Source organism: Sorex araneus, chromosome 1, assembly GCF_027595985.1.
Source record: "Sorex araneus isolate mSorAra2 chromosome 1, mSorAra2.pri, whole genome shotgun sequence".
Classification (NCBI taxonomy): Eukaryota; Metazoa; Chordata; class Mammalia; order Eulipotyphla; family Soricidae; genus Sorex; species Sorex araneus.
Genome location: NC_073302.1, coordinates 366461264 through 366486949, shown reverse-complemented (window position 1 = coordinate 366486949; position 25686 = coordinate 366461264). Strand labels below are relative to the sequence as shown.

The 25686-nt window shown below is 45.0% G+C and overlaps 1 protein-coding gene across 1 annotated transcript in view; it reads right to left on the bottom strand.

The window, feature by feature from the left end:
- C1H7orf31 (chromosome 1 C7orf31 homolog) overlaps positions 1-25686 on the bottom strand; it is a 33710-nt gene that overhangs the window by 6523 nt on the left and 1501 nt on the right. The window contains exons 3-6 of the mRNA XM_004604068.2: positions 14706-14876; positions 11807-11878; positions 8324-8353; positions 878-1062 (exon numbers count right to left, since the gene is read on the bottom strand). Of these exons, the coding sequence (XP_004604125.1) occupies positions 878-1062; positions 8324-8353; positions 11807-11878; positions 14706-14876 (458 nt within the window). The remainder of the gene's footprint in view (positions 1-877; positions 1063-8323; positions 8354-11806; positions 11879-14705; positions 14877-25686) is intronic.

Here is a 25686-nt window from a genome sequence, read left to right as displayed (position 1 = left end):
TTTTTAGCTCCGGTATATACAATTGTGCCTAGATATTTCATATATTCAATTGCTCATTTCTGTGACTCTTGCTACTCTCTGTACTTCATGTGATTTTGAAAATGATCTAATCCAGGGACATAAACTCTGCATCAGAGCATTCGTCTTGCATATGAAAGACCCTGGGTTTGACCCCTACCAATGCAAAAAAAAAAAAACAGACACTAACCATACAAGAAAGTCAGAGGAAAATAAAGATAAAACAGAAACAGAATAAAAATAACCAATGTTCGATGTTTGGTTTCTTGGTCTACCATGGGAGGCTCTGAATAAAGAAGAAAAGTTGGGGCCAGAGAGATTATACACAGCAGGGAGGGCATTTATCTTCCACACAGCAGACCCAGATTTGATCCCCAGCATCCCACATGGTCCCTGAGCACCACCAGGAGTAATTCCTGAGTGCAGAGCCTAGAGTAAGCCCTGAACATTGCTGGGTGTGGCCCCCAAAAGAAAAAAAACCTATTATTTTATTTTATTTTTTGCTTTTTGGGTCATACACGGCAATACACAGGGGTTGCTCCTGGCTCATGCACTCAGAAATTACTCCTGGCGGTGCTCGGGGAACCATATGGGATGCTGGGAATCGAACCCAGGTTGGCTGTATGCAAGGCAAACGCCCTACCCGCTCACTGTACTACCACTCCAGCCCCCGAAAAAAAACTTAAAAAAAGGAGAAAAGTTAGGTGCACGTGTGGAAAATGGGATGTACGTGCTCTCTGGCAGGATCTGAGTGGTTCTGAAGGGCAGTGAGGTTGCCAACAACTGCTCGCATCTACTTATGGCCACACTTAGTGACTGACTCCTGGGCACTGCTTTCTAAGCCTGAACGCCATTTTACCTCGTGTCTTCATGATCTTCGTGGCGTCGTAGTGCTTGGTTGGAATAGTAGGAGGAAACGGCAGCCGACTCCGGGCTTTCAGGCCAGTGTAGTGGTCCTTAGGAGACGTAAAGGTCGGGAACATGGCCCCCCGGGAGATGTGGGTGTGGTAGGGGTGTTCCATCGGATACGGGGAGCTTATTTCTCTGAGAGTTGGGTGAACACACAAAAGGGAATAGAAAGAAGCACAAATGAAGAACGTGAATCACCAAATATTTGCTGGGTCCCTCTCCGTGGCAGGTAGGGTTCTACCCGAGGATGGGGCAGCAAGCCGAAGTTCCACGGAGTTAGCACGTTGCTGGGGTACATACCACAAAACATCACATTTTCTTAATTTTTCTAGACATATAAAATATACATTTATTTTTATTTTTTAAAATCAAACCAAAATCTGTATCAGCAACTTTCATGATGCTCAGGGGACCATACATGGTGCTTGGGGGACCATATGGGATGTGGGGAACTGAACCTGGGTCACCTGTATGCAAGGCAAACATCCTACCTGCTGTACTATCTCTCTAGTCCCAAGAATTTTGTAGTTTTTAGAATGCTATGAGAAGAATTTCTAGTTGCTCGAAATTCCTGCTTCTTTTTAAATTTTGGGCCACACCCATCCAGTGCTCCAGGCTCACTCCTGGCTCTGTCCTCATAGATCATTTCCTGGCAGGGCTCAGAAAACCAAATGTGGTGCTACGGATTGAACCCAGGTCAGCTGTGTGCAAGGCAAGTGCTTTATCCATTATACTATCTCTTCGGCCTCTCCCACTACTTTTTGAATGGACTCCGATACTTTATGAATCATTTTTACTTTCGGCCCCTCCCACTACTTTTTGAGTGGACTCCGGTACTTTATGACTCATTTTTACTTTCGCTTTCAGTAAGCAAATTAATTTCTAACCATCTTGGACTGAAGTTTCAATCCAGTCCATCTTTCTTTCTTTTTTTTTTTTTTGCTTTTTGGCCACACCCAGCGAGGCTCAGCAGTTACTCCTGGCTCTGCACTCAGGAATTACCTCTGGCAGTGCTTGGGGGACCATATGGGATGCTGGGAACTAAACCCGGGTTGGCTGTGTGCAAGGCAAATGCCCTACCTGCTGTGCTATCGCTCCAGTCCATGTTTCTTTAAAGCAGCCAATTAACCAGCAACCTGTGCCGTGTTTATGTATGGAGTGCATGCTTAGGAATCAGAAAGTAAAAAGAGCTAGTTCACTGAAGGAGAATAAAAATACACATCAAAAAGATTACACTTTTCCTATTATTTGAAGAACTAGCAGAGGCTAAAAAAAACAAAGAACTCATGAAAATTGTCTAAATTACATGAAAATCGGGGCCAGATTTTCATAGTACAGTGTGTAGGGCACTTGCCTTGCATGCTGCCAACCCTGATTTGATCCCGGGCACCTATATGGTCTCCGGAGCCCACCAGGAATGATTCCTGAGTGCAGAGACAGGAGTAACCCCTGAACACTGCGAGGTGTGACCCCAAATTAAACCCCACACAAATAAATGAACAAAAACCAAGATTAGGAAGCCCACAGAATAGAGAAGTATTACATGTAATTAGAAAATAAAGTAGAAAATGGTCAGATGAATGGTTTGAATTCTTACCACCCCCCTGCCCCTGTGCTATGGTGAAGCTCTAACACACGTGACCTCAGAACGTGACCTTCTTTGGAAACAGGCCCAGCGCAGAGGAAATCAGTGAAGAAGGGGCCATACTGGAGTGGGTGGGGGGCTCTTCCACTGGGTGGTGTCCCTACAAGAGAGCAACTGGGGCCCAGGATGCGGCTCAAGTGGTAGCACAGGCCTTTCCATGGTTGAGACCCCTCAGACAATTCTGCACATCCCCCCAAGAACTACTATAAACAGCCACAAAACAACAACAACAACAAAAAGGGTAAGTGAGGACACAGTGGCATATCCAGGGAAGACGCGGCGTGAGGAGGAAGCAGAGGCGGGGAGGGCCAGCTGCCAGCCCAGCAGCACAGGAGGGTGCCAGGAAGCCCCTGGCAGAGGGTGCCAGAGGAACCAGCTTGCCGGAGCCCCCAGAACTCTGAGCTGGGACATTCCTGCCCCCAGCAGCCACTGCAGATAGAACCGAGGAGCAAACTCGTACCAGAAGTTCTAGGGAAGCAGCTGCAGCAGAGCCCGGAGGTGAACCAATTAACGTGCAGCAACCACAGCCTTGGAGTCCCAGGAAGGTGGTGTCAGGTCTGCAGTTGTCGGTGGGAAGAGACGGGCAGGTGGGCGCAACCAACGGACTTGCGGAGTTTGTTACAGACATGGCCTGTCACGTTTCCTTTTGATTTGTTTTGGTGCTGGCTCTGTGCTCAGGGATCACTCCCAGTGAGGTGGGGGACCAGCTGGGGTGCCTTACCCCTCCTGACACCATTTTCTATCAAGGTATTGGCAGGACCGTTTCTTCTGCGTAAGTGTTTCCTTGTAGAACAGTTTCTTCAAGTAACTATGGGGGGGGTGACTACGAAATGATGAGAATCATTTCTGTAGAAAGCACTTAAAGCATCTCATTGCTTCTCAAAGGGTTAGCATATATTTAATTGACTTAATTTTTGCCATCCAAGTGGTGCTTAGGAAGCCTGGGAGCCCATAGTAACTTACATATTTTAAAGTATATCAACATTTTATGACCTTATTTTAGTTTTTGGCTTTTTGGGATCACCCCTGGCAATGCTCCAGGGTTACTCCTGCTCTGCACTCAGAATTACTCTTGGCAATGCTGGGGACCATATGGGGTGCCAGGGATCGAACCCTGGTAGGCCCCATGCCAGGCAAATATCCTACCCCCTGTACTATCTCTCTGGCCCCTATGGTATTATGCTTAAAAAATCTTTAATTAGGGATTGTGATTTACAGTACTGTTCAGGATGGTTTTATGCATGCATCATTCCCACAACCCGTGGGATTTTGTTGTTGTTGTTGTTGCTGCTATTGGGTCACACCCAGTGATGCACAGGAGTTACTTCTGGCTCATGCACTCAGGAATTACTCCTGGGGGTGCTCAGGGGACCATATGGGATGCTGGGAATTGAACCCGGGTCGGCCGCGTGCAAGGCAAACGCCCAACCCGCTGTGCTATCACCCAGCCCCACGAAGGATATTTTTTTAACGGCACAATTTTTGGTTGGTTTTTCCAACCAAACGTATTCTCAGTGATTTCTGAATCAGTTTCAGGAAGAAAGAGCTTCACAGACCAACAGCTAAACAACTAAAATGGGAATGGATTGAGGCTTACAGAGCTCTATCAGGAAGCTGCAGTTTCAAACCTACATCTCAGTCTGCCGCCCCCTGGTGGTTATCTCGGTGAACTGCCCTGCCCGGACTCCGGCCCCTCCCACCGGACTACTTAGCCTGCAGCTCAAGGTTCGTACTAAGGTCCTCATCATCTCCCGTAGATATCACAAGAAATTAACTTTCTAGAGAAGAAGTTGGACATAAGGAAAAAGTCAAGTATGGGTCCAGTGAGCTCAGGTTTTGTAAGATTGGCTTTCTGGCCCTTTTTACAAATTCAACACACTATCAAACTGGGTATAGAACATTAACCGCCCCTCCCTTGCGCCCCCTCCCTCCCTCCCCCTCCCCCCCCGACTTTTTTGTCTTGTTAATTTGGTGATTGGAATCAAATCCAGGGTCTCATACATGCAACGCTTATGCTTTGCACATTGACGCCACATCCCGAGCCCTATAACAGCAGTTTATTGCAAATCACTAAATACTTCCCGAATAAATTTACTTTGTTTAAAAATTGCCATGCCACCATCTACACAGCATGACGCAGACAGACACAGATGAAAATCCTGTAAGTGGAGTGGGTGGGTGGGGGAAGGCATGGGACCAGGCGTGAACCAGTAGAAAAAAAGAACCAGGAAAATGAAGAACATCAAACACACACTTAACTATGTTCATTTTTAAATAAATAATTAATTTGCTATTTTCCATAAATCATTCAGTTAGAGGGATGGGTTATTTCTGACTCAATTGGCCCTGTTATGCAAGATTTATCAAGATGATTATGAAGTTCTGCCAAGGGATTGGAAAGGAGTTGAAGTCGAAGAGGTTTGGGGACTTAAAATCAGTCTACACATATAAAGATGATCTGAGAAAAACAACAAAAATGGCTTTACTTTTCATAGTGCTATGAAGAGAATATGTCAGCTTATTATTATTATGGGTTGGAGCGATAGCACAGCGGTTGGGCATTCGCCTTTCACGCGGTCGACCTGGGTTTGATTCCTTCGCCCCTGTCGGAGAGCCTGGCAAGCTACCCGTGCGTATTGGATATGCCAAAAACAGTGACAATAAGTTTCTTAATGGGAGACGTTACTGGTGCCTGCTCGAACAAATCGATGAGCAACGGGATTATTATTATTTATTATTATTATTGGACTGGAGTGATAGCACAGCGGATAGGGCGTTTGTCTTGCACGTAATCCTCCATCCCTCTCAGAGAGCCCGGCAAGCTACCGAGAGTATCCCGCCCACACGGCAGAGCCTGGCAAGCTACCTGTGGACTGTTTGATATGCCAAAAACAATAACAAGTTTCACAATGGAGATGTTACTGGTGCCTGCTCAAGCAAATCTATGAACATCAGGACGACAGTGCTACAGTGCATTATCATTATCATATATTTTTTGTGATGCCATGGATTGAGCGCAGGGCCTCATGCATAAAAGGCAAGTATTTCTCCACTGAATTACATCTCCAGCCATATGAGAAAATCTGAAAAATCTAAAACAGAGATCTTCATACAATGTTAAAAAAAAACTGACAACAGATTTAAAATTTTTTTTATTTGTTTTTGTTTATACGTCATACCTGGCAATGCTCAGGGGCTGTACTCTGGCCCTACTAGGAAATTATTCCTGGTGGGCTCAGGGGACCATACAGGATGCCAGGGATTGAACCCAGGTCAGCTGCATGCAAGGCAAGCGCCTTACCCTCTGTACAATCTCTCTAGAAATTTAATTTTTAATAGCTTTTGACTAGCCCTTGCATTAAGTGAAATGATTTTAAAATGTCACCTTCCTATTTTCAGTTAACATTGGATGGGGTGACAATTAGCACCAAGTACACCTACAGCTTAGATCTTGGTTTTTGTTGTGTTTTGATTTGTGTTTTCAGCCACACCTAGAGGTGCTCAGGACTTATTTATTTATTTATTTATTTGCTTTTGGGGTCACACCCGGCGATACACAGGGGTTACTCCTGGCTCTGCACTCAGGAATCACTCCTGGTGGTGCTCAGAGGACCATATGGGATGCTGGGAATCAAACTCGGGTTGGCCGCGTGCAAGGCAAACGTCCTACCCGATGTACTATTGCTCCAGCCCCACAGGACTTATTCTTGACTCTGCACTCAGATAATCAATCACTCTTGGGATGGCGGCTTTGGACACTTAATGGGGTTCCGAGGACTGAACATGGATTTGCAGTGTGTAAGGCAAGTGCCCTACCCCCTGTACTCTCTCCAGCCCCTGACCTTGGTTTTATTTTTATTTATTTATTTATTTATTTATTTATTTATGGGTCACACCCGACAATGCTCAGGACTGACTCCTGGTTCTACACTCAGGAATCACTCCTGGCAGTACTCAGGGGACCATATGGGATGCTGGGAATCGAACCTGGGTCGGCTGAGTGCAAGGCAAACACCCTACCCGCTGTACTATTGCTCCAGCCCCACAGGACTTATTCTTGACTCTGCACTCAGATGATCAATCACTCTTGGGATGGCTTTGGACACTTAATGGGGTTTCGAGGACTGAACATGGATTTGAGGACTGAACATGGATTTGGAGTGTGTAAGGCAAGTGCCCTACCCCCTGTACTCTCTCCAGCCCCTGACCTTGGTTTTATTTTTATTTATTTATTTATTTATCTATCTATTTATTTATTTATTTATTTTTGGGTCACACCCGACAATGCTCAGGGCTGACTCCTGGCTCTACACTCAGGAATCACTCCTGGCAGTGCTCAGGGGACCATATGGGATGCTGGGAATCGAACCCGGGTTGGCCGCGTGCAAGGCAAACGCCCTCCCCACTGTGCTATCGCTCCAGCCCCTTGGTTTTATTTTTTGGCTCTGGCCCACACCCAACTGTGCTCAGGACTTACTCCTGGCTTTCTACTCAGCAGTCACTCCTGGCGGGCTTCGAGGAGTGGGTGCTGGGGATCGAACCGAGGTTGGATACTAGCAAGGCAAGCGCCTTACCCACTGTACTATCTCTCTAGCCCCAGATTCTGGTTTTAAAAAATAGTTCTCCACTGAAGGGACAGAGCTCCTTGGAGAAATAACTGATCCTAGGAGTAGGGCAAGAAATATATAAATTGAACCTAGAGAATCATGTGGTACCAAAAATTGAGTGAAAAATAAAAATGATGAAGTACAATGACATATGATAAAGTACTCAAAACTAAAACACACACACACACACACACACACACACACGATAAGGAAAGAGGTAGGATATAAGAATTAGCTGAGAAAGAACTCCCACTGGTCAATTTGAGTAACACAGGTAAAGTAATATGCCTTTAGTACTCAAGTACAAAATAACAAAATAAAGATCCAGGGGCCTATAATACTATGAGCAAGTGACTGAATAAGTGAACAAATCCATGGGGAAGAACAGAAAAGCTTCCTCAGAGATGAAAAGATTTGCGTAGGGACTCAGTCCTCAAGGAGGTGAGCATGAATGCAGACTTCTGAGTGTGGACCTTCGTCCAAAGAACACAGTATGGAAAAAGACGGCAGCACAGTGGGCCAGCCTGGAGAACACGACCCGGGGCAGTGCCAACAGGAGTAAGTCACCGATAGCGTGTTCTCTTGATAGGCTGTGCTGAAAATGAAACTTATCTGTGTTTTCTCCATCTAACACCTGACCCTAGTCAAATTATGAGAAAAATACCAGGATGTATTCTACAATACCTGACGGGTGCTTCTCAGATCGATTTCAGCTACTAAAATTAAAAAATCTGAGAAACAGTCACAGAACAGAGAGACATGATATTAAATGAAACCTGGGTCTTGGAATGGGAGGATCTGATTAGCATGGTCATGGACTTTAGGAAGTGGTAGTACATTAACGTAGCTCATGAATAGTGACAGGTGTAATATACGAATGTGAGATGTTAGTCATCGGAAAAACTGGGGTCTGAGGTACATGGGAACTCTAATACTTCTTCGAATCTAAAACTGTACTAAATAAAAATGTTCTCTTAGAGAGAAGATTAGTTGGGGAGGGCAAAAGGGGTAAACAAGAAGGCTGGCATTTGGCTCCACCTGCTGGTTAACAAGAAATTGCATTAATATCCTCCTTACATTGAAAGACAGTTTGCCATTGTTTTGTTTTTCTAATGGGAAAGTAAAATATAAGTTGTATACTTACTCTACTGTTGAATTAGGTGGTTTGGGCAACCTAAAACAAAGACAGGAAATAAATTCTGATTTATATTAAGGACCTCTGGAAGTTTACAATCTTATTAGAAACACAAGAACAGAGTTCTAGTCTATTTTTCATGATCTTGAGTGACTTTCAGGGACGCGGCCTAGTGACCCAGAGTGAGCAGGGTAGCATCTCTGGTTGTCTGTTGATCTCTGACATTTCTGTTATTCTCACTTCAGCCCCACCTGCTTTGCATTTCTGATTGGCGGTGCACAGGACAATTTCCAATGACAATAGAGCTCTAGTTCTTGGTGACATTGACCCTCAGACTCAGGCAGTTGCCAGGGCAGTGAGGCAGCCTGATACCAGGGGGTGACGCAATGCCTTGACCTCAAGCGCCCGAGGGCGGCCTGCGGGTGGGAGGAGACACCTCAGCCTGCCTCGCCTGTCGGCCTTGCTGCTCCTCCGTAGATGCAGCCTCCAGCGAGGCAGGGGAGAAAAGGAGCTAACTCCCGGAGGCACGCCTCTTCTCCGAGAGATCACTGGAGCGCTGACTGATCGTGCGGAGCCCTCATGCCACAGAGTAAACTGAGGCAGAGGGGCAAAGTCCACATTACTGAAGGCTTATCATTCTTATAGTGGATTGTAATCACAGCTCAGCCTCGCAAATATTCCTGAAATATTTCACCCGTCATAAAAGAAAAGAATGTTACCAATTGACTGGCAGATCAATGAGTGAAGTGAAATCTTTTAATTTTTTTTAATATTAGGAAGGAGTTAAGTAAACTACGAATTTTTTTGATCTGTAATTGTTTTAAACACAACAGTCACACAAACCATTAAAGGCTTATGACTTTATTTGCAGGCTTAGTTTGTAGGCTTGGAACTAAAAGCATACTGCTCTTCAGTTATATTAAAATGCTAAGGGATTTAGAGTGCCTAGATTGGTTATTATATGTTGAAATATTAAATGAGAATCTAAGATTTCCTCATTCTCAGGCAGAGTGATAGCATAGTGGGTAGGGCGTTTGCCTTGCACAAGGCGGACCTGGGTTCAATCCCCGGCATCCCATATGGTCCCCCACACGCTGGGAGTAACTCGAGTGCAGAGCTGAGTAAGGAACCCCTGAGCATTGCGGGGTGTGACCCCCGAAAGGAAAAAAAAAGTCCTCATTCTCTTAAAATTTACTATGATAGTAACTACTTGTTTTTTTTTTTTGGGGGGGTAACACACCCGAAATGCTTTAGGGCTTATTCCTGGCTCCACACTTGGGGATCACTCCTGGCCATGTTGGGGAACCAGTTGAGGTGCTGGCTACTGAACTCCACAGGTGGCCACTGGCTGCACAGAAGAAACACCCTCCCCGCTTCACTAGCCTTGCTCTGCAGCCTCACTGGTCAGTTGTTCTGTTCTTGTGGGGCGGACCCGTGCTCAGGTGGGGAGCAGCTCCCAGAGGTGCTCAGGGGGCTGAACCCAGGATTCCTGCAGGAAAAGTATGTGCCGCCACCCTGAGCAAGCTCCTGGCCTCATCTTAATCATTTTGTGCCTAAAATTTATTTTATTCAAATTGGAGGAAAACACATAAGTCTTTTTTTTTAATTAAAATTTTGGAAAGGTGAAATAACCAATGCTGAGAAACCCCTGGACAGAGTTAGTTCCTGGCTTACTAATTTATTTCTGAACCCAGCTACAGCGAGTGCCAGGAAACCAATTTCATGTGTTTGGCTCCCTCTTGTGGCTAACCTCCATATAAACTCTGAACCATAAACAGACCTGATTAATAAAAAATTGATGTTTTCATTATTACTTCAGTGTGGTCAGTATCCTATTGTTATTTGGAAATTATTATTTTAACACATACAAAAATATTTAAAGTAGCAACTCAAAATTTAATCTACTGAAAAATAATTACTCTGAGCCTTTAAAGAATAAACTAACAAGATTTCTTTACCCAAAAAAGAGATCACTCAACTGATAAAATTCTGATTTAAAATTCTCTTGAGGGACTGGAGCGATAGCACAGCAGGTAGGGCGTTTGCCTTGCATGTGGCCGACCCAGGTTCGACTCCTAGCATCCCATATGGTCCTCTGAGCACTGCCAGGGGTGATTCCTGATGTAGAGCTAGGAGTAATAGGAGTAAGCCCTGTGCATTGATAGGTGTGACCCAAAAGAAAAAAAAATTCTCTTGAAGTTGCTGGGAGAATTTTTTCTGGGAAACTTTTTTTTTTCCTTTATGGGTCACACCCAGCGATGCACAGGGGTTATTCCTGGCTCTGCACTCAGGAATTACTCCTGGCGGTGCCAGGGAGACCATATGGGATACCGGGGATCGGACTCATGTCAGCTGCATGCAAGGCAAACACCTTATTCGCTGTGCTATTGCTCTGGCCCCTGGGAATCTTTTAGTAAATGTCAAGCTTCTATTAAACTGAGTAACTAGGTCAAAGGCAGGAAATCAGAGCAAGATGAAATGTCTTATGCGTCTCTCTTTTTTTTTTCTTCATCACTCAGTTAACTGACAGACTAATTGTAGGTTTTATTTTATTTGTTTTCTATTTTGTTTTCCTTGATTTTTTTTTATTGGACTGGAGCGATAGCACAGAAGGTAGGGTATTTGCCTTGCACGTGGCCGACCCAGGTTCAATTCCTCCGTCCCTCTTGGAGAGCCCGGCAAGCTACCGAGAGTATCCCTCCCAAACAGCAGAGCCTAGCAAGCTTCCCGTGGCATATTCTATATGCCCAAAACAGTAACAAATCTCACAATGGAGACATTACTGGTGTCCGTTCGAGCAAATCGATGAACAATGGGACAACAGTGCTACAGTGGTTTTTTATATTTGATATTTTATAATGATCTATGTTGAAAAGTAGAAAACTTTTTTTTTCCTTTTTGGGTCACACCCAGCGATGCACAGGGGTCATTCCTGGCTCTGCACTCAGGAATTACCCCTGGCAGTGCTCAGGGGACCATATAGGATGCTGGAAATCAAATCCGGGTTGGCTGCATGCAAGGCAAACACCCTACCCACTGTACTATCGCTCCAGCCCAAAATGGAAAACTTGTTTCCCTAAAAATTATCATTTTGGAGTCTTTTTATTAGTTTTTGGGCCACTCCTGCATCAGGGATCACCCCTGGCGTTGTTCAGGGGACCATATGGGATGCTGGAAATCTAAAAACTGTGGGCTTTTTTGCAAGACAAGTTCTCTCCCCACCTCACTGTCCCTCCGACCCCAACATATTATCTTAGATGTTTCTGACAGATAAATTTGACTTTTAAAATTTACTCCTTCCTCCTGGTTTTGAGCTCAGAGATCAGTCCTGGGCGGAGCTGGGTCTATTTTGTGCAAGGCAAGCCCCTCCACTATCTCTCTGTCTCCCCTTTCCCCCCACGCATACACTTTGGAACTTTTTAATGTCTCACAGAACTCATTTCTATTTAAGAAATATTGAATATCATATAAGGAAAAGAAACCCACACTTACAAAGAGTCATTTTCAAAGGCATCACTCTTTTTGTTCTTTGTCACATAATAGCATTGATCAAGAGGATGCTTTCTGAAAAGAAAGAAAAGATTAAATTGAACATCTTTTCAAATTAACACAGTGTAATGGTAAGACAGCAAAAGACAGACCAATACAAATGTTTATATATGGAAATCTAGTATATGGAATGGTGGCTTTCCCCCCCCTCTCTTATTTGTTTTTTTGGGCCACACCTGGTGGTGCTCAGGGGTTACTCCTGGCTATGCACTTAGGAATTACTCCTGGCAGTGATCGGGGAACCATATGGGATGCCAGGAGTTGAACCTGTGGCAACCCCATGCAAGGCCAATGCTCTACCAGCAGCCCTGGAATGGTGGCATTTTAACTCAGGAGAAAATAATTTTCAGTAATGCAGAAAAAAAAAAGTCATTTTGAAAGAAATAAATTTCTACTCATACGTTTACAAAGATGATCTCAAATAGATGAACGGTCTAAAGAAATGAGAAAACAACTATTAGAAGAAAATAAATAATTTATCCCAGGGAGGTAGGGAAAGTCTGTATGTGTCCTCCGTGGTTCTGACGGTTCTAGCTCTGTACCTGGTGCTGCATGACAGGCATGTGCTCTAGTGCTTTAAACTAGCTCCCCACTCCTAAGAGAAGCTTCTTTTGGGGGGAGGGATGCGGGGTTTTGGGCTCTCCATACAGTGCTCAGGGGCTATTCCTGAATCTGTTCTCAGGAATGATGCCTGGTGGTGCTCAGGGGACCAGGGCGGTGCTGGGGATTGAACCAGGCTTGGCCAAAGCAGCTGCATTCGAGACGAGGGCCTTCCCTCCTGTTGTTTTAAAGTAAAAACAGAGGCTGGAGCTACAGCACAGCGGGTACTGTATGGATAGTCCTGGGTTTGATCCCTGGCACCCCTGATGGTTCCCTGGAGGAGTCATCCCTGAGCACAGAGGTGAGAAGGAAGAACACGGTAATGAGCTTTCCTCACTGGCCCCAAGGGGACACGCCACGTCCTGGTGCTTCGGTAGATGCTTCTTCGCTACTACTTTCCCTCCTGTCCACATTTCCCAACAAACAACTGCTACAGCCTTTAAAACTTCATTAACAGAAGCAGATGCAGTTTTCACTGTTTTTTTTTCCTCAAAAGGTGCTCCAATCCATCAGATAACCTGGCAGTTAAAGTCTCGTGAATACTCCAGCCATGAAAAACTCAGTAGGACAGAGACAAATACAGTGAAAGAAGGGACTTAATGAAGTTTGGAATGCTTGGTGCACTGGGTTGGTGGAGGGTTGTAAGACCTAAACCTCCCACTGTAAGCAGGAAGTTGAAACACTTCCTACCGTAATACATTGTCTATTTGCTCTGTGGTCCAAGAAGCTACCGGCTGGTTTCTGATGTCCATGCTCGTCAGTCATAGAGTCAGCACTTGAGGTTTGATGACAGAATCGTGACGAGTCTCCCGGGGAGATGGTTGAAAGGGCTGGAGGCAGGCTTTGCATATGGGGGGCCCAAGTTTGATCCCTGATACTGAGACAGTCTGCCAGCTCTGCCAGTGCACCCTCTGAGCACTGACCCAGGAGTAGCCCTTGAGCAGCCCTTGGGACTTCCCCTCCCCCCACCAAAAGGGAGCTAGATTTTGGCTTTTGTTTCTATACACTGAAATTGAGTATACTTCTAATTCTTTTAGAATATTGTGCATTGTTTTAATATGTACATTTTGGGCCAATAGCTGTCAGCTGTGTAAGGAGCCATACCCCTAGTTCTAGAATAAGGATTGCTATGCTCGAATGACTGAAGGGATAAATAAATGGCTGGAGTAACTGAATGAGCGTACAGATAAAAAGTACATGGAATTTGGAGCCAATAAGCTTGAATTCAAATCCCTCTTCCACAACTTTATAACTGACACCAGGAAAAGTACCAAAAGTTTTGGGTCTCTATTATAAAAGTAGAAATGACAACGTCCACTTTACAAATATGTTACAAATCTTATTATATTTGAATGAAAGATTGACAAAAGCATGGGCTTAAAAATCTGTTAAATCAATGAATGGACTTGTGGTCTTCATTATCTTTAACCTGTCAATCTTTGCATCTTTCCAACTGGACTGATACTTTATTTACTGACACTTCAGTTATAACAGGCATTATATAATAATGTTCCCATTATTGCCTTTCTCACTCTAGTTGAGCCCTCTCTAACCTAATTTCATTCTTTTAATTGCTCCGAACTAAAATCTAATTAGCGGGATTGTTAGTAAACTAGGTAACTAAGTCAGGACTGGGTAGGTTCTGTGTGAAGACTAGTGGGATTGTGCTTTGGGTACATTTCATAATTGTTAATAACTTGTTAATTTGCCACTCAGACTTTTTCTTTCTCTTCAGTTTTAGCTTGTGTGTTTGATAAAGTTGCTGAGTGACTTGAAGATTTCAGAAACGATTACAGAAATATTTTAATACTTGAAAACAATGCCCAGTAGAGTCAATGAGATGGATGAACAAATTAGAAATCAAAAAGTTCCTCAAATCAAAAACATCTGTACAAATTAGTCTAGCTAATTGCTCAAGGAAAAGCATTTTTTAAATTTAATCTCTCTCAGGAATATTCCCACTTTGTTTCTGACAGCAAGATTAGATTAGCAAGGGAATTAAATTAATCAGAATTTCTGATCACAATACTCAAGCATCTCCAAGGATAGCAGAGACATCCATATACAAAGGTTTTTAAACTATTTTTGCAATTAGAGATCATATAATTAGTTCTTCCATCTGTGTCTTTTTCACAGATAGTAGAGTGAGTTTGAAGGTGGATTTAAGTTAACAAAGAACTCACAATTGAGATGAAGAAGGGAAGGAGACAGATGTCCCTGTGGGAGCAGAGAGCGGGCTTACCTTTGCCAGTTGTCCCCGCCGTATCCAAAATGCTGGTGTCCCTTGATATAGTGGGGGATATATTTTGACTTGCGGTCTTCAGGGAGTGAAATGGGTATTAGCCTACCATATTCCTTTTCATTACCCCACGGGTGTTTACATCGATGGTGCAAGTCCCTTAGCTCCTGATACCTGTGGGGAGAAAGCGAGGCCTTTGAAAGAGCTCTGGCACACAATGCTGTGGTCTGGCTGTTGAAATTCTAAAGCCCAAAGTGATGGGATAAGAAGGTGGGACCAGGAGCCGGAGAGATAGTACAGTGGGCAGGCCATTCACCTTGCATGTAGCTGACCCCAGTTCAATCCCCGGCATCCCAGATGGTCCTCTGAGTACTACCAGGAGTAATTCCTCAGTGTAAGTCAGGAGTAACCACTGAACATTGCTGGGTGTGGCCCCCAAACCAAGCAAACAAAAAAGGTGGTACCTTGAGACTGGAGATACAGTATAGGGATAAGGTAAGATGTCTATCCTGCACGTGGCTGGCCTCAGTTCCATCCCTAGCCCTCCAGATGGTCCCCTGAGCACCAACAGGAGTGATCTCTGAGCACTGCCAGTTGTCCCTCCTGGAATTCCCCTTACCACCGTCCCAGAACAAAAAATAAACAAGACGGGCCTCTAGTAGGTGTTAGGATGAGCGCACTCAGCAAAGAACCCCATTAGACAAGAACCCAGGGACAGGGCTCTCACTCAAACTCAGCCCCGCTTGGGCCAGCATCAGTGGGCCTCCAGCCTCCAGAGCCCTGAGAAATCAGTGTGACTGCTCGGCTGCCCAGTCTGTGGTGTTGCATTACAGCAGCCTGTTAAGCAACTGAAATGTCTCCGGAATTATTTTTAGCTTTACACTCTCAGGGCTGGGTGAATTCTGAGAGCTACCAGGCGACTTACTTAGGTATCATCAACCTGCCGGAGAAATGCAGTTAAATGTCTGAGGACTTGGGATGGCTTCTTTTCTCAGTTGTAGGATATGTGCTTACTTGTTAACAACTTGAGGGCAGGGGAAGTTGGGGTCCCACCGGGCAGTGCTCAGGGACTGTATCTGGCTCTGTGCTCAGGAGTGACCCAGGCGTGGGCCTTGTGCGAGTCCAACTGGCCCCACAGACTGTTTTTTGCCATAACAACAAGGGGAGGGACAGGGGAAAGCCGCGCTTGTTTTGGGCCTGACCAGCACCACTTTGCAGGGCCCTAGCTTGAAAGGATGGACCTTTAAAGGTATCACAGGTATCACTGGGACTGGCTCTAGCTCTGCTCGGGAAGCCCTGCTCCCCCAAACAGAAGCACTTGCTCCAGTGTCCACCTACAGATGCCCTACCAGTGGTTCTCAAAGTATGGACCACAGGGAGAAGCATCACCTTCCCCTAAGAGTTTGTGAGAGACAGAAGTTCCCTGGGCCTGGAGGAAAGGCACCGTGGCTTAAACTGCTTGCCCTGCCTGCATGTGGTTGCGAGTTCGAGTCACTGGCTTCCCACCTGCTCTGAGCTTCATCCTGCTGTTGGTGATCCCCAGTGCTCCACACCATTTCAGGCTGCACCACTGCCAAGTGTGTGTAAGTGCCGCCCAAAGGGGACACCCTTGGTGAGCATGAGACAGAGGCGTGAGTGCCACGGCCAGCACGTGTGACACCCTCCCCCACCCCACCCCACCCCACCGCCCGCCCCCCAGTGAGTACCAGCAGCTCAGAGAGCTTCGAGCAAGCACGGAGGTCTGGGGTGCAGGTTCTGGCAAACAGCGTGGCAGCGTTCAGGCGCCAGCACTGCAGCCAGATGTGTAGCTTCCTGTAAGCGCACGGCCTCACACGTGTGAGCACACGGCTGTGGGTGTATGAGAGCAGGTCACAGCACCATCATCACGAACAGGAAGGGAGAAGAGGAGGCAGAACATTGGGAATATAAATTCTCAAGCTCCACATCAGACGCAGAAATCGGAGATTCGGGGTGTTGGGCCCAGAAAACTGGGCCCACTGTTTTGGCACACTGGGTGCTGCAGGGGAGATTCCAAGCTCAGTGCCCAGAGCCCTTCCCACTGGTGCTTGGGGCCAAGCTAGGGCCTTCTGCAAACAAAGCACATACTCCAGGCCCCTATAATCTGATTTCTTTTTTTTTTTTTCTTTTTGGGTCACACCCGGCAATTCACAGGGGTTACTCCTGGCTCTGCACACAGGATTACCCCTAGTGGTGCTCAGGGGACCATACAGGATGCTGGGAATTGAACCCGGGTTGGCCGCGTACAAGGCAAGCGCCCTACCCACTGTGCTATAGCTCCAGCCCCTGGTTTTTATTTCTTTAAACATGGACTGCGAAGTCCAACCTTGAAGGCCTTATTTCAGAAAATATAGGGTAGAGCCTGAGATTCTGCATTTTTTTATGAGGTCCCAGTCTTTTTTTTTTTTTTTTTTTTGGTCACACCCGGTGATGCACAGGGGTTACTCTTGGCTCTGCACTCAGGAATTACTCCTGGTGGTGGTCGGGGGCCCATATGGGATGCTGGGATTGAACCCGGGTTGGCCAGGTACAAGGCAAAGACCCTACCCACTGTGCTATCATTCTGGCCCTGAGATTCCCAGCTTTTAAAAAGATTTTATTTTTAATTGAATCACAGTGAGAGACACAGTTACAAAACTGTTCAGTCTGTTAACCAGGGGATTCTTTTTCCTTTTTCCTCCATTTGTTAATGAAGGCACCATGGTTCACAATACCGATACTAAGGCGGGCTCTGTTTCAGGCGCATGATGTTCCAGCATCATAGCTGTGCCAGAGTGGCAACTGTCCCTCCGCCACCAGCCCCTCCCTCCAGCCCTCTGGTGAGCTCAGTTCTGCAGGCTGGCTCTCGGGGTTACCAGTGGTCATTTTTTATTCCCTTCTATGTTTCCTTATATTCGACAGGTGTGAGAGATCACTGTGTCTGTCCCTCTCCCTGCAACTGGCTTCCTTCAGCACGATGCTCTCTAGTTCCATTCCTGTAGCAGCGGACCGCAGGGTTTTGCTTCTAGAAGGATTCCTGCAGGGAAACCCTTTGCCCACACCGCCCCGCGGAGGGCTTTCCTTCCCTCATCTCAGGTCTCTAGTGGGGCCGTGGGTGGAATTCCCTCACAGAACTTGCAGTCTATTTGACCTGCTCATTTTCCTGGAGGAGACAAAACAAAGCCCAAATGAAAACAGATCCTGAGACAAAATAAACGGAACTGGGAGCTGAGAGGGGAGCGTGGAGGAGAAGGGGGCCTGGGCAAGGCAGAGGGGATCCTGAGACACTGCTGGAGGGATTCGCGTAGGGCCCTGAAGCTTCAGTAATGACTTCAATACTACTGCAAACTGTGATGCCGCAATTAGCACTGCAGCACTGTCCTCACGTGGTTCATCGATTTGCTCGAGCGGGTGCCAGTAACGTCTCCATTGTGAGACTTGTTGTTACTGTATTTGGCATATCGAATACACCACAGGGAGCTTGCCAGGCTCTGCTGACTGCCATTAAAACATCAAAAAAAAATTAAAGCTATAAAATATGCTTAAAAAAAATCCACCTTCTAAAAAGGAAGTATATGTTGGGGCCAGAGAGCAGACCCCAGTGCTGGAGCCTATGCCTTCCAGGTGGCAGATCTGGGCTTGACCCCTGGCCTTGCATGGTCTGCCTCCCCCCCCTCCTGCCCCCTGCCACCAGGAGTGACCCCGCCTAAGCTGGGAGCAGCTCCTGAGTGTGGCTGAGTGTTTCCAGAAGCACGTGTCCGTTCACGAGTTAGAAGGGGAGACTGGGGCCCTGCCAGGAGGGAGCTGAGAGACTGGAGGGCGTCCCTCTGTCCAAAGGACAGTGTCCACTGTAAGACTTTGTTTCAGGGACTTTGCAGGTGAAGCATCCAGCAATCAGCAATCATCCAGATGAGGAATCAGAGGGAAACTGTATTTTTTATTTTTATTTTTTTTTTCTTTTTGATTCACACTCGGCAATGCACAGGCATTACTCCTGGCTCTGCACTCAGGAATTACTCCTGGTGATGCTCAGGGATGCTGGGAATCGAACCCGGGTTGGCCGCGTGCAAGACAACCGCCCCAGGGGCTGTTCACTCGTGGTAAAGGTGCCTCAGAAATGAGTTCATTTACTCCATCCTCACACAGCTGTGCCTGTCTGCCTGTTTGGGGTTTAGGGGATTCATTGCAGGTAGATGCCAACCCCTTACAGGCCCCGTAAGATTCCTTTTTGGAGAGAGGAGTCTGGGGGAATCATGGTCCAAGCTGAATTCTAAAGGACGAGTAGGAAGAGGGAATATTCTTGGCAGGGGAAATGCCATGAAAAGCCTCTCACTGAGGTTAGGGAACTAAAAATTCCTGACAGTGCTGGTTCCAGCATCCTTTTTAGGATACAAGAATATTTTGTTTGGTACAATATTAGGCCATTTGTTTAGGCCACTGAGGCAGCAGGCATGGATGTTGAGATCAAGAGGCTACGGATTTGTTTGTGCGAGATGAAGTTGAGAGAAAAGGGGAAAGAGATAGAGGAAGGAGAGAAGGCAGCATGGTGGGGAGACAGGAAGGAGAGAAAAGGCAGCATGGTGGGGAGAGAGGAGGGAGAGAGAAGGCAGCATGGAGGGGGAGAGAGGAAGGAGAGAAGGCAGCATGGAGGTGGAGAGAGGAAGGAGAGAAGGCAGCATGGAGGGGGAGGCTGGGCTGCATTAGATGAAAGGTCAGTGAGACAAGCTTCCTACCTTGGACCAGCAGTCCTTGTGGTAGGAATATTCCCCTTCCCACCTACATTCCTACTTGTCCTTTAGAACTCAACTTATATCATGATTCCACAAGATTCCTCCCGAGATTGTTTTTACTGTCTTTGGTTATTCTCATAGTTAAAAAAAATATTCTATCTTGCAAATGAATACAATCCAATGATAGTTGGAAATGATCACTCAGGACAGAACTGAGTGCTGAAAGGAGGTAAAATGATATGCATGATACCCTGTCAGAACAGTGCCTAAGAGAGAGAGAGAGAGAGAGAGAGAGAGACAGAGAGAGAGAGAGAGAGAGAGAGAGAGAGAGAGAGAGAGAGAGAGAGAGAGGAGGGAGGAGCAGGCAGGGGCAGAGTGAATGGGGAGGGAAACTGGGGACATTGGGAAATGTACACTGGTGAAGGGACAGGTGTTGGAACATTGTGTGATTGAAACCCAATCATGAATAACTTTGTCACTGTGTATCACACAGTGATTCAATTAAATTAAAAAAAAATTAAAGAAAAGCTACTGAGACAAACCCTAGTCACTGACTAGTTACCAAACTTTTAGGAATTCTAAAGTTAGGGAAGACTAAGTTTTGTGTTGGTCTGGTCTGATGTGATTCTTCACTGAACTGATTGGTGGAAGTTCACACATGCTCTAAATACACATCATATGATGGGGCTGGAGTGATAGCATAGCGGGTAGGGCATTTGCCTTGCAAGCGCTGACCTGGGTTCGATTCCCAGAATCTCATATGGTCCCCTGAACACCACCAAGAGTAATTCCTGAGTGGAGAGCTGGGAGTAACCCGTGTGCATCGCCGGGTGTGACCCAAAAAGCAAAAAAAAAAAAAAAAAAAAAAAAAAAAAAAATCAAATCAAAATACACTATGAGAAGCATTGTTAAGTATCATGCACTATTTTTTTTTTTTGTTATTTTGATGGTACCAGGTAAACTCAGGGCCTCAGGCCTGCCAGGAGTGTTTGAGTCTTGGCTCAGTGGTCAGCATGTTGGTGAATAGAGGCAGTGCTAGGTGGAAGTAGGCGCCCAAAGTCTGTCATGACTAGGAATGTGGATCCACTTTGAGGAAGGTTCTGGAGTTCTAGGAGGCATACTAAAGACTGAGTGGCACATATTTAGAGTTTAAGGACTGAGAACATCGAGTTGAAGTTCTGATCTAGGTGGTGGAACTGATACAGAATTTAGGATTTGAGGTACGGTGGAGAAGAACTGTGTGTGGCGAGAGGTCAAGCCAGAGGGGAAAATAGGATAATCCTTTCTGGATCCCACTGAGCCAGGGGGACACAGAAGCGGGGCAAGGAGCTCTCAGAGTAACACCCGGCAGCTGCTTTCTTCGAACCGTCCAGCGCTGGGCCCCTTCCCATGGTCCCTAATAAATCGCTGCTGAATGGGAGGGAGAGTGAACATGCAGGCCTGTCTTTCTTTTTTTTTTTTTTTTTTTTTTTTTAACTTTTTGGGTCACACCCGGCAATGCACAGGGGTTACTTCTGGCTCATGCACTCAGGAATTACTCCTGGCGGTGCTCAGGGAACCATATGGGATGCTGGGAATTGAACCCAGGTTGGCCACATGCAAGGTAAATGCCCTACCTGCTGTCCTATCGCTCCAGTCCACACGAAGGCCTGTCTTATCAATGCAAATCTTTATCTTCTAAAGTCACTATCAAGGCTGTGGCAAACTCTGGTTGGCAGGCTCAATTCCATCCTCTGCCTACTTTTGTAAGCAATGTGTTGGTGCCACGGCCACTCCTATCTGTGGTCTCTGGCAACTTTACCCTACATGGTCAGAGTCGAGAAAGCCTGTTTGCCAACTGTTCCTCTGCAGTGGTTTGTCAGCCAGTGCATAAGGGGTCCAGAGAATCTGGATGACTACTGATTTAGGGTGTCATAGAAACGGGGGTAACACCAGCTTGCAGACCTCTGAGAACCTGGGAACTTTGGACTGGTTCCAGTAGAGAGGTGAGGGCGCTTGCTCCACCAGGGATAACCCACGAGAACTGCTGGGCATGGCCAAAGCAAAACCCAAAAAACAGAAACCGAACCAAAAAAGCTAAACCTCCAAGCCCTTCATCAGCTCTGTCTATAATCCAGAGGGCAACGGCAAGGGAAAAATATTTGAGCACATGTGATTAATGACAACGTGAGCCTTGATAGCTACATTTTTAAGAGTTATGTATAAATTAGATGAGTCCATTTCTCCACATCTAACCCCCTATAGATTACACCGTTCCAGGAAGATGAGTCTGTGCAGAATATTAATCCATTGCTTGGGCTGTCATCTATCTAAAGTCAGTTAAGTTGCAGGAAACCATTGGAAATAAAAGGCGAAGAAAAGTAAGTCAATTTCTCTTCAGTTTTAGGGTGTTACATTCTCCCCTTAGTTTCAATGTTAATCAAAAGGAACATTTTACAGAAGGAACAAGTGAAAATAACTATTGAAGGATTAGGATTGAGTGTTTCATTTTCTTGATCTGTCTTTCGACCCCCTGGCAGTGTGGGGGGCTTCTTAGCTAGTGCTCGGGGGTCACTCCACGTGCTGCGGGCAATAGTGCAGTGCCAGGGATTGAATCTAAGTTTCCTCCAGGCAAAGGCACCTCTCTGATAAATTATGTCTGGCTCCATAACAAAGAAAATAATAATAAACTATTATCATTGAACAAAGAAAATAAAAATAAACTACTATCATTGCAACCTGTAGCCTCATAAAATTAAGTGTAAACTTGCTTTTGAGAAAGGTTTATTCCCAACAAATGACCCAATCTCTCTGGTTTGGAAGTCAATTTACAAAGTTTTGATATTTATATATGTTTTATATAAAATATAAAAATATGTATATTTATATATTTTGATTATACATATCTATATATGTATAATCACATATATAATAATTCAGGAATTAGAAAGCAAGGGAATTCAGAAATAAATCTTAAGCATTTCTCAAGGTATGTTCTTTTTGTTTGTTTGCTTTTGGTGCCATACCTGGAGATGTTCAGGGGTTATTCCTGGCTCTGCACTCAGGAATCACTCCTGGCAGTACTTGAAGGACCATACACTGGGGAGAACCCAGGTTGGCCACAAGCAAGACCAGTACCCTACCCATTGTACTATCTCTCAGGCCCCCAAGACTCTTTCTTTTCCTTTCTCTCTTTCTCTCTCTTTCTTCTTCCTTTCTTTCTTTCTTTCTTTCTTTCTTTCTTTCTTTCTTTCTTTCTTTCTTTCTTTCTTTCTTTCTTTCTTTCTTTCTTTCTTTCTTTCTTTCTTTCTTTCTTTCTTTCTTTCTTTCTTTCTTTCTCTCTCTCTCTCTCTTTCTTTCTTTCTTTCTTTCTTTCTTTCTCTCTTTCTCTCTTTCTTTCTCTCTTTCTCTCTCTTTCTTTCTTTCTTTCTTTCTTTCTTTCTTTCTTTCTTTCTTTCTTTCTTTCTTTCTTTCTTTCTTTCTTTCTTTCTTTCTTTCTTTCTTTCTTTCTTTCTCTCTCTCTCTTCCTTCCTTCCTTCCTTCCTTCCTTCCTTCCTTCCTTCCTTCCTTCCTTCCTTCCTTCCCTCCCTCCTTCTTTTTTTGGCTTTTTTGGATCACACCTGGTGATGGTCAGGGGTTACTCCTGACTCTGCACTCAGGAATTACTCCTGGCGGTGCTCATGGGACCGTATGGATGCCGAGTATCGAACATGGGTTTACCTCATGCAAGGCAAACATTCTACCCATTATACAATTGCTCTGCCCCCTCAAAACACATTCTTAATTACTCTATTTGCCTAATGAGCTAGCGGTAGATTTAAGTTAGGGTGCCAGTGCCAAGTCACATATGTAAAAAAGATTGAGTTAGAGAATTTGCTGAGTTAAGATGTCCGTTGAATGGAAAAAAGAAAAAGGCATGAGTGAACAGTTATGCCTCTGATTTTTAAATTTTCAGTGGAAGAAGTAAGAAAGAATACCATCAGCTTATTGATAATTTTAGAGAAAATTAAGTCAGAGTATATATAAAACACTGGCTACCTGTAAAGTGCTTAAAAACATACCAGTAAAGAAAGTAGCTGAAATAGATTAACTTGCCCTCATTAAGTGCATAAGCTGGAACTATAATACTGGTTTTCTGTTAGCCTAATGATTCTTAAAATAAGCTGAAAGCGTTCTGAAAAGGGAAGATTTTTTTCTGGCCTACTCAGATCTCATGAACCAGGAGGTATAAAAAGTAGAGGTTGGAACTCTAATTTTAGAAAGTGCTCATGTGATTTCGATGTACTCTGTAGGCCAGGGTTGGGTCACAATGCTGTGAGCCTGTGTTTTCTCTTCTGGAAAGAAAAAACATAGGCTGATGCAAGGAAATGTTTACTTAGCTATTGAAATCACTGTCCAGACATTATGTTATTTTTGCTTATTTGTTTGTTTGTTTGTTTTGTTTTGTTTTAGGTCATACCTGGCAGTGCTCAGGGCTTAACTCCTGGCTCTGCACTCAGGGATCACTCCTGGCAGGCTCTGGGGACTTATGGGTGCTGGGGACTGAACCCAAACTGGCTGTGTGCAAGCCAAGACAATGGTTTCCTTGGAGTCAAGGGAAGCTGCAAGTAATGTAGTGACATTTGGGGCAGAGTCAGGATTTAGGGCTGACAGGCATGTTGGGGAATGTGGTAACAGAAGGTGAACAGGAAGTAGTAAGATGAGGTGAAAATAGAAATGAGATGTGATCTTTACCAGAGAAATACACAATTTTTTACCCTATGAAATGAAGGTAGCAGTTAAAAATGTGCTAGGTATGATCTTTAAATTAAAAAAAATGGAGAGCACATATATTGAGTTGTTAACAGTGGTTACTATTTCTGGATAAAGGATGTATAGAGGTTTTTTTTTCCCCCTCGTGCTTTAATTTTTCTGTTGGTAAACAGTTTGTTTTCTTTATGGCTATCCAAGATTTCTAAATTATTTATAAGGAACACATGTATTATATGTGGTTGTAGGGAGAATTTTATCTTTTCCCATATAAGCAGTATATTTACAAGAACTGTCTGATTAAGACAGGGAAAACCTAGATGCAATAACAAATATAGACTATTAGCTAAAGAACTTTTAAAATCAAGATCATGTTGGGGCTAGAGAGACAATATAGCTGGTAGGGCTCTTGCCTTGCATGCAGCCAACCTGGATTTGATCCCTGGAATGACTATGGTTCCCTAAGCACTGCCAGGAGTAATTCCTGAGTACACAGCCAGGAATAACCCCTGAGCATCATGGGGTGTAGCCCAGAAACAAAAACAAAACAAAACAAACAAAAAATCAGGATCATATAAAAACAGTGATTGTATGGGTAGGATGCCCCATTTTAGAAGGGCTGAAACTGAAGCTAGTGTGAGAGCACAGTGGTTAAGATGCTTGCCTTGCATGCAGCCCACCAGGGTTCAATCCCTGGCACATGGTCCTTTAAGCTGCATCAGGAGTGATTCCTGAGCACCACTGGCTGTGGCCCCAAAACCAAAAATGAGAGAAAGAGAGAGGAAACAGAGAGAGAGAGACAGAGAGAGCTCAAAGCTAGGTAATTCCTGTATGATTTATTAACTTGGGGGTGTGGCTGGGTCACATCCGGTGGTGCTCAGGAGCTATTCCTAGGTCTATGCTCATGGATTATTTCTGGCAGTGCGAGGGGACCATCTGCTAAATGAGAGATTTGACCAAGAGAAATTAAAACACAAAAAAACAAAAGAAAACCATACAGCTATTTTTTTCCCCACTGTCTGTTATTTTGGGAATCTTTTTCTCCAAATGATCCGCATAGAGCTGAGGACACAATTCAAAGGGCTGGAACACAGGCTTTGCCTGTGGGAACCCTGGGTTTGATCTCTGGCAATGCATGCTCCCCACCCAAAAAGTGATGCTTACCAACGCTGCCAGGTGGGGCTGAACTCCCACCCCTCCAAAAATGTGTTTGAAGTGAAAAACAAACAAAAAAACTGACATTTTGAACCTGTGCCTTTATATGTAAAATGGGGGTAAAAAAAGCCAATCTCATTGGATACTATAAGGATGAAAAGAATAAGCACATATCAAATGTTTGTGCTAACACGGATGCATATTTACTTCTCTACACCTTCTTCACATGTGAATGCTTTCTTTTTATTGATTTGGTTTGTGCACTCCCAAGCCAGCACTCATGGGGGCTGTAGGGTCTGTGCTGGGCTGGGCATCCAGTGGTGGCATGGGGAGGGGGAGAGAGAGGGAAGCAGAGGATCACGCACGCTGGGGAC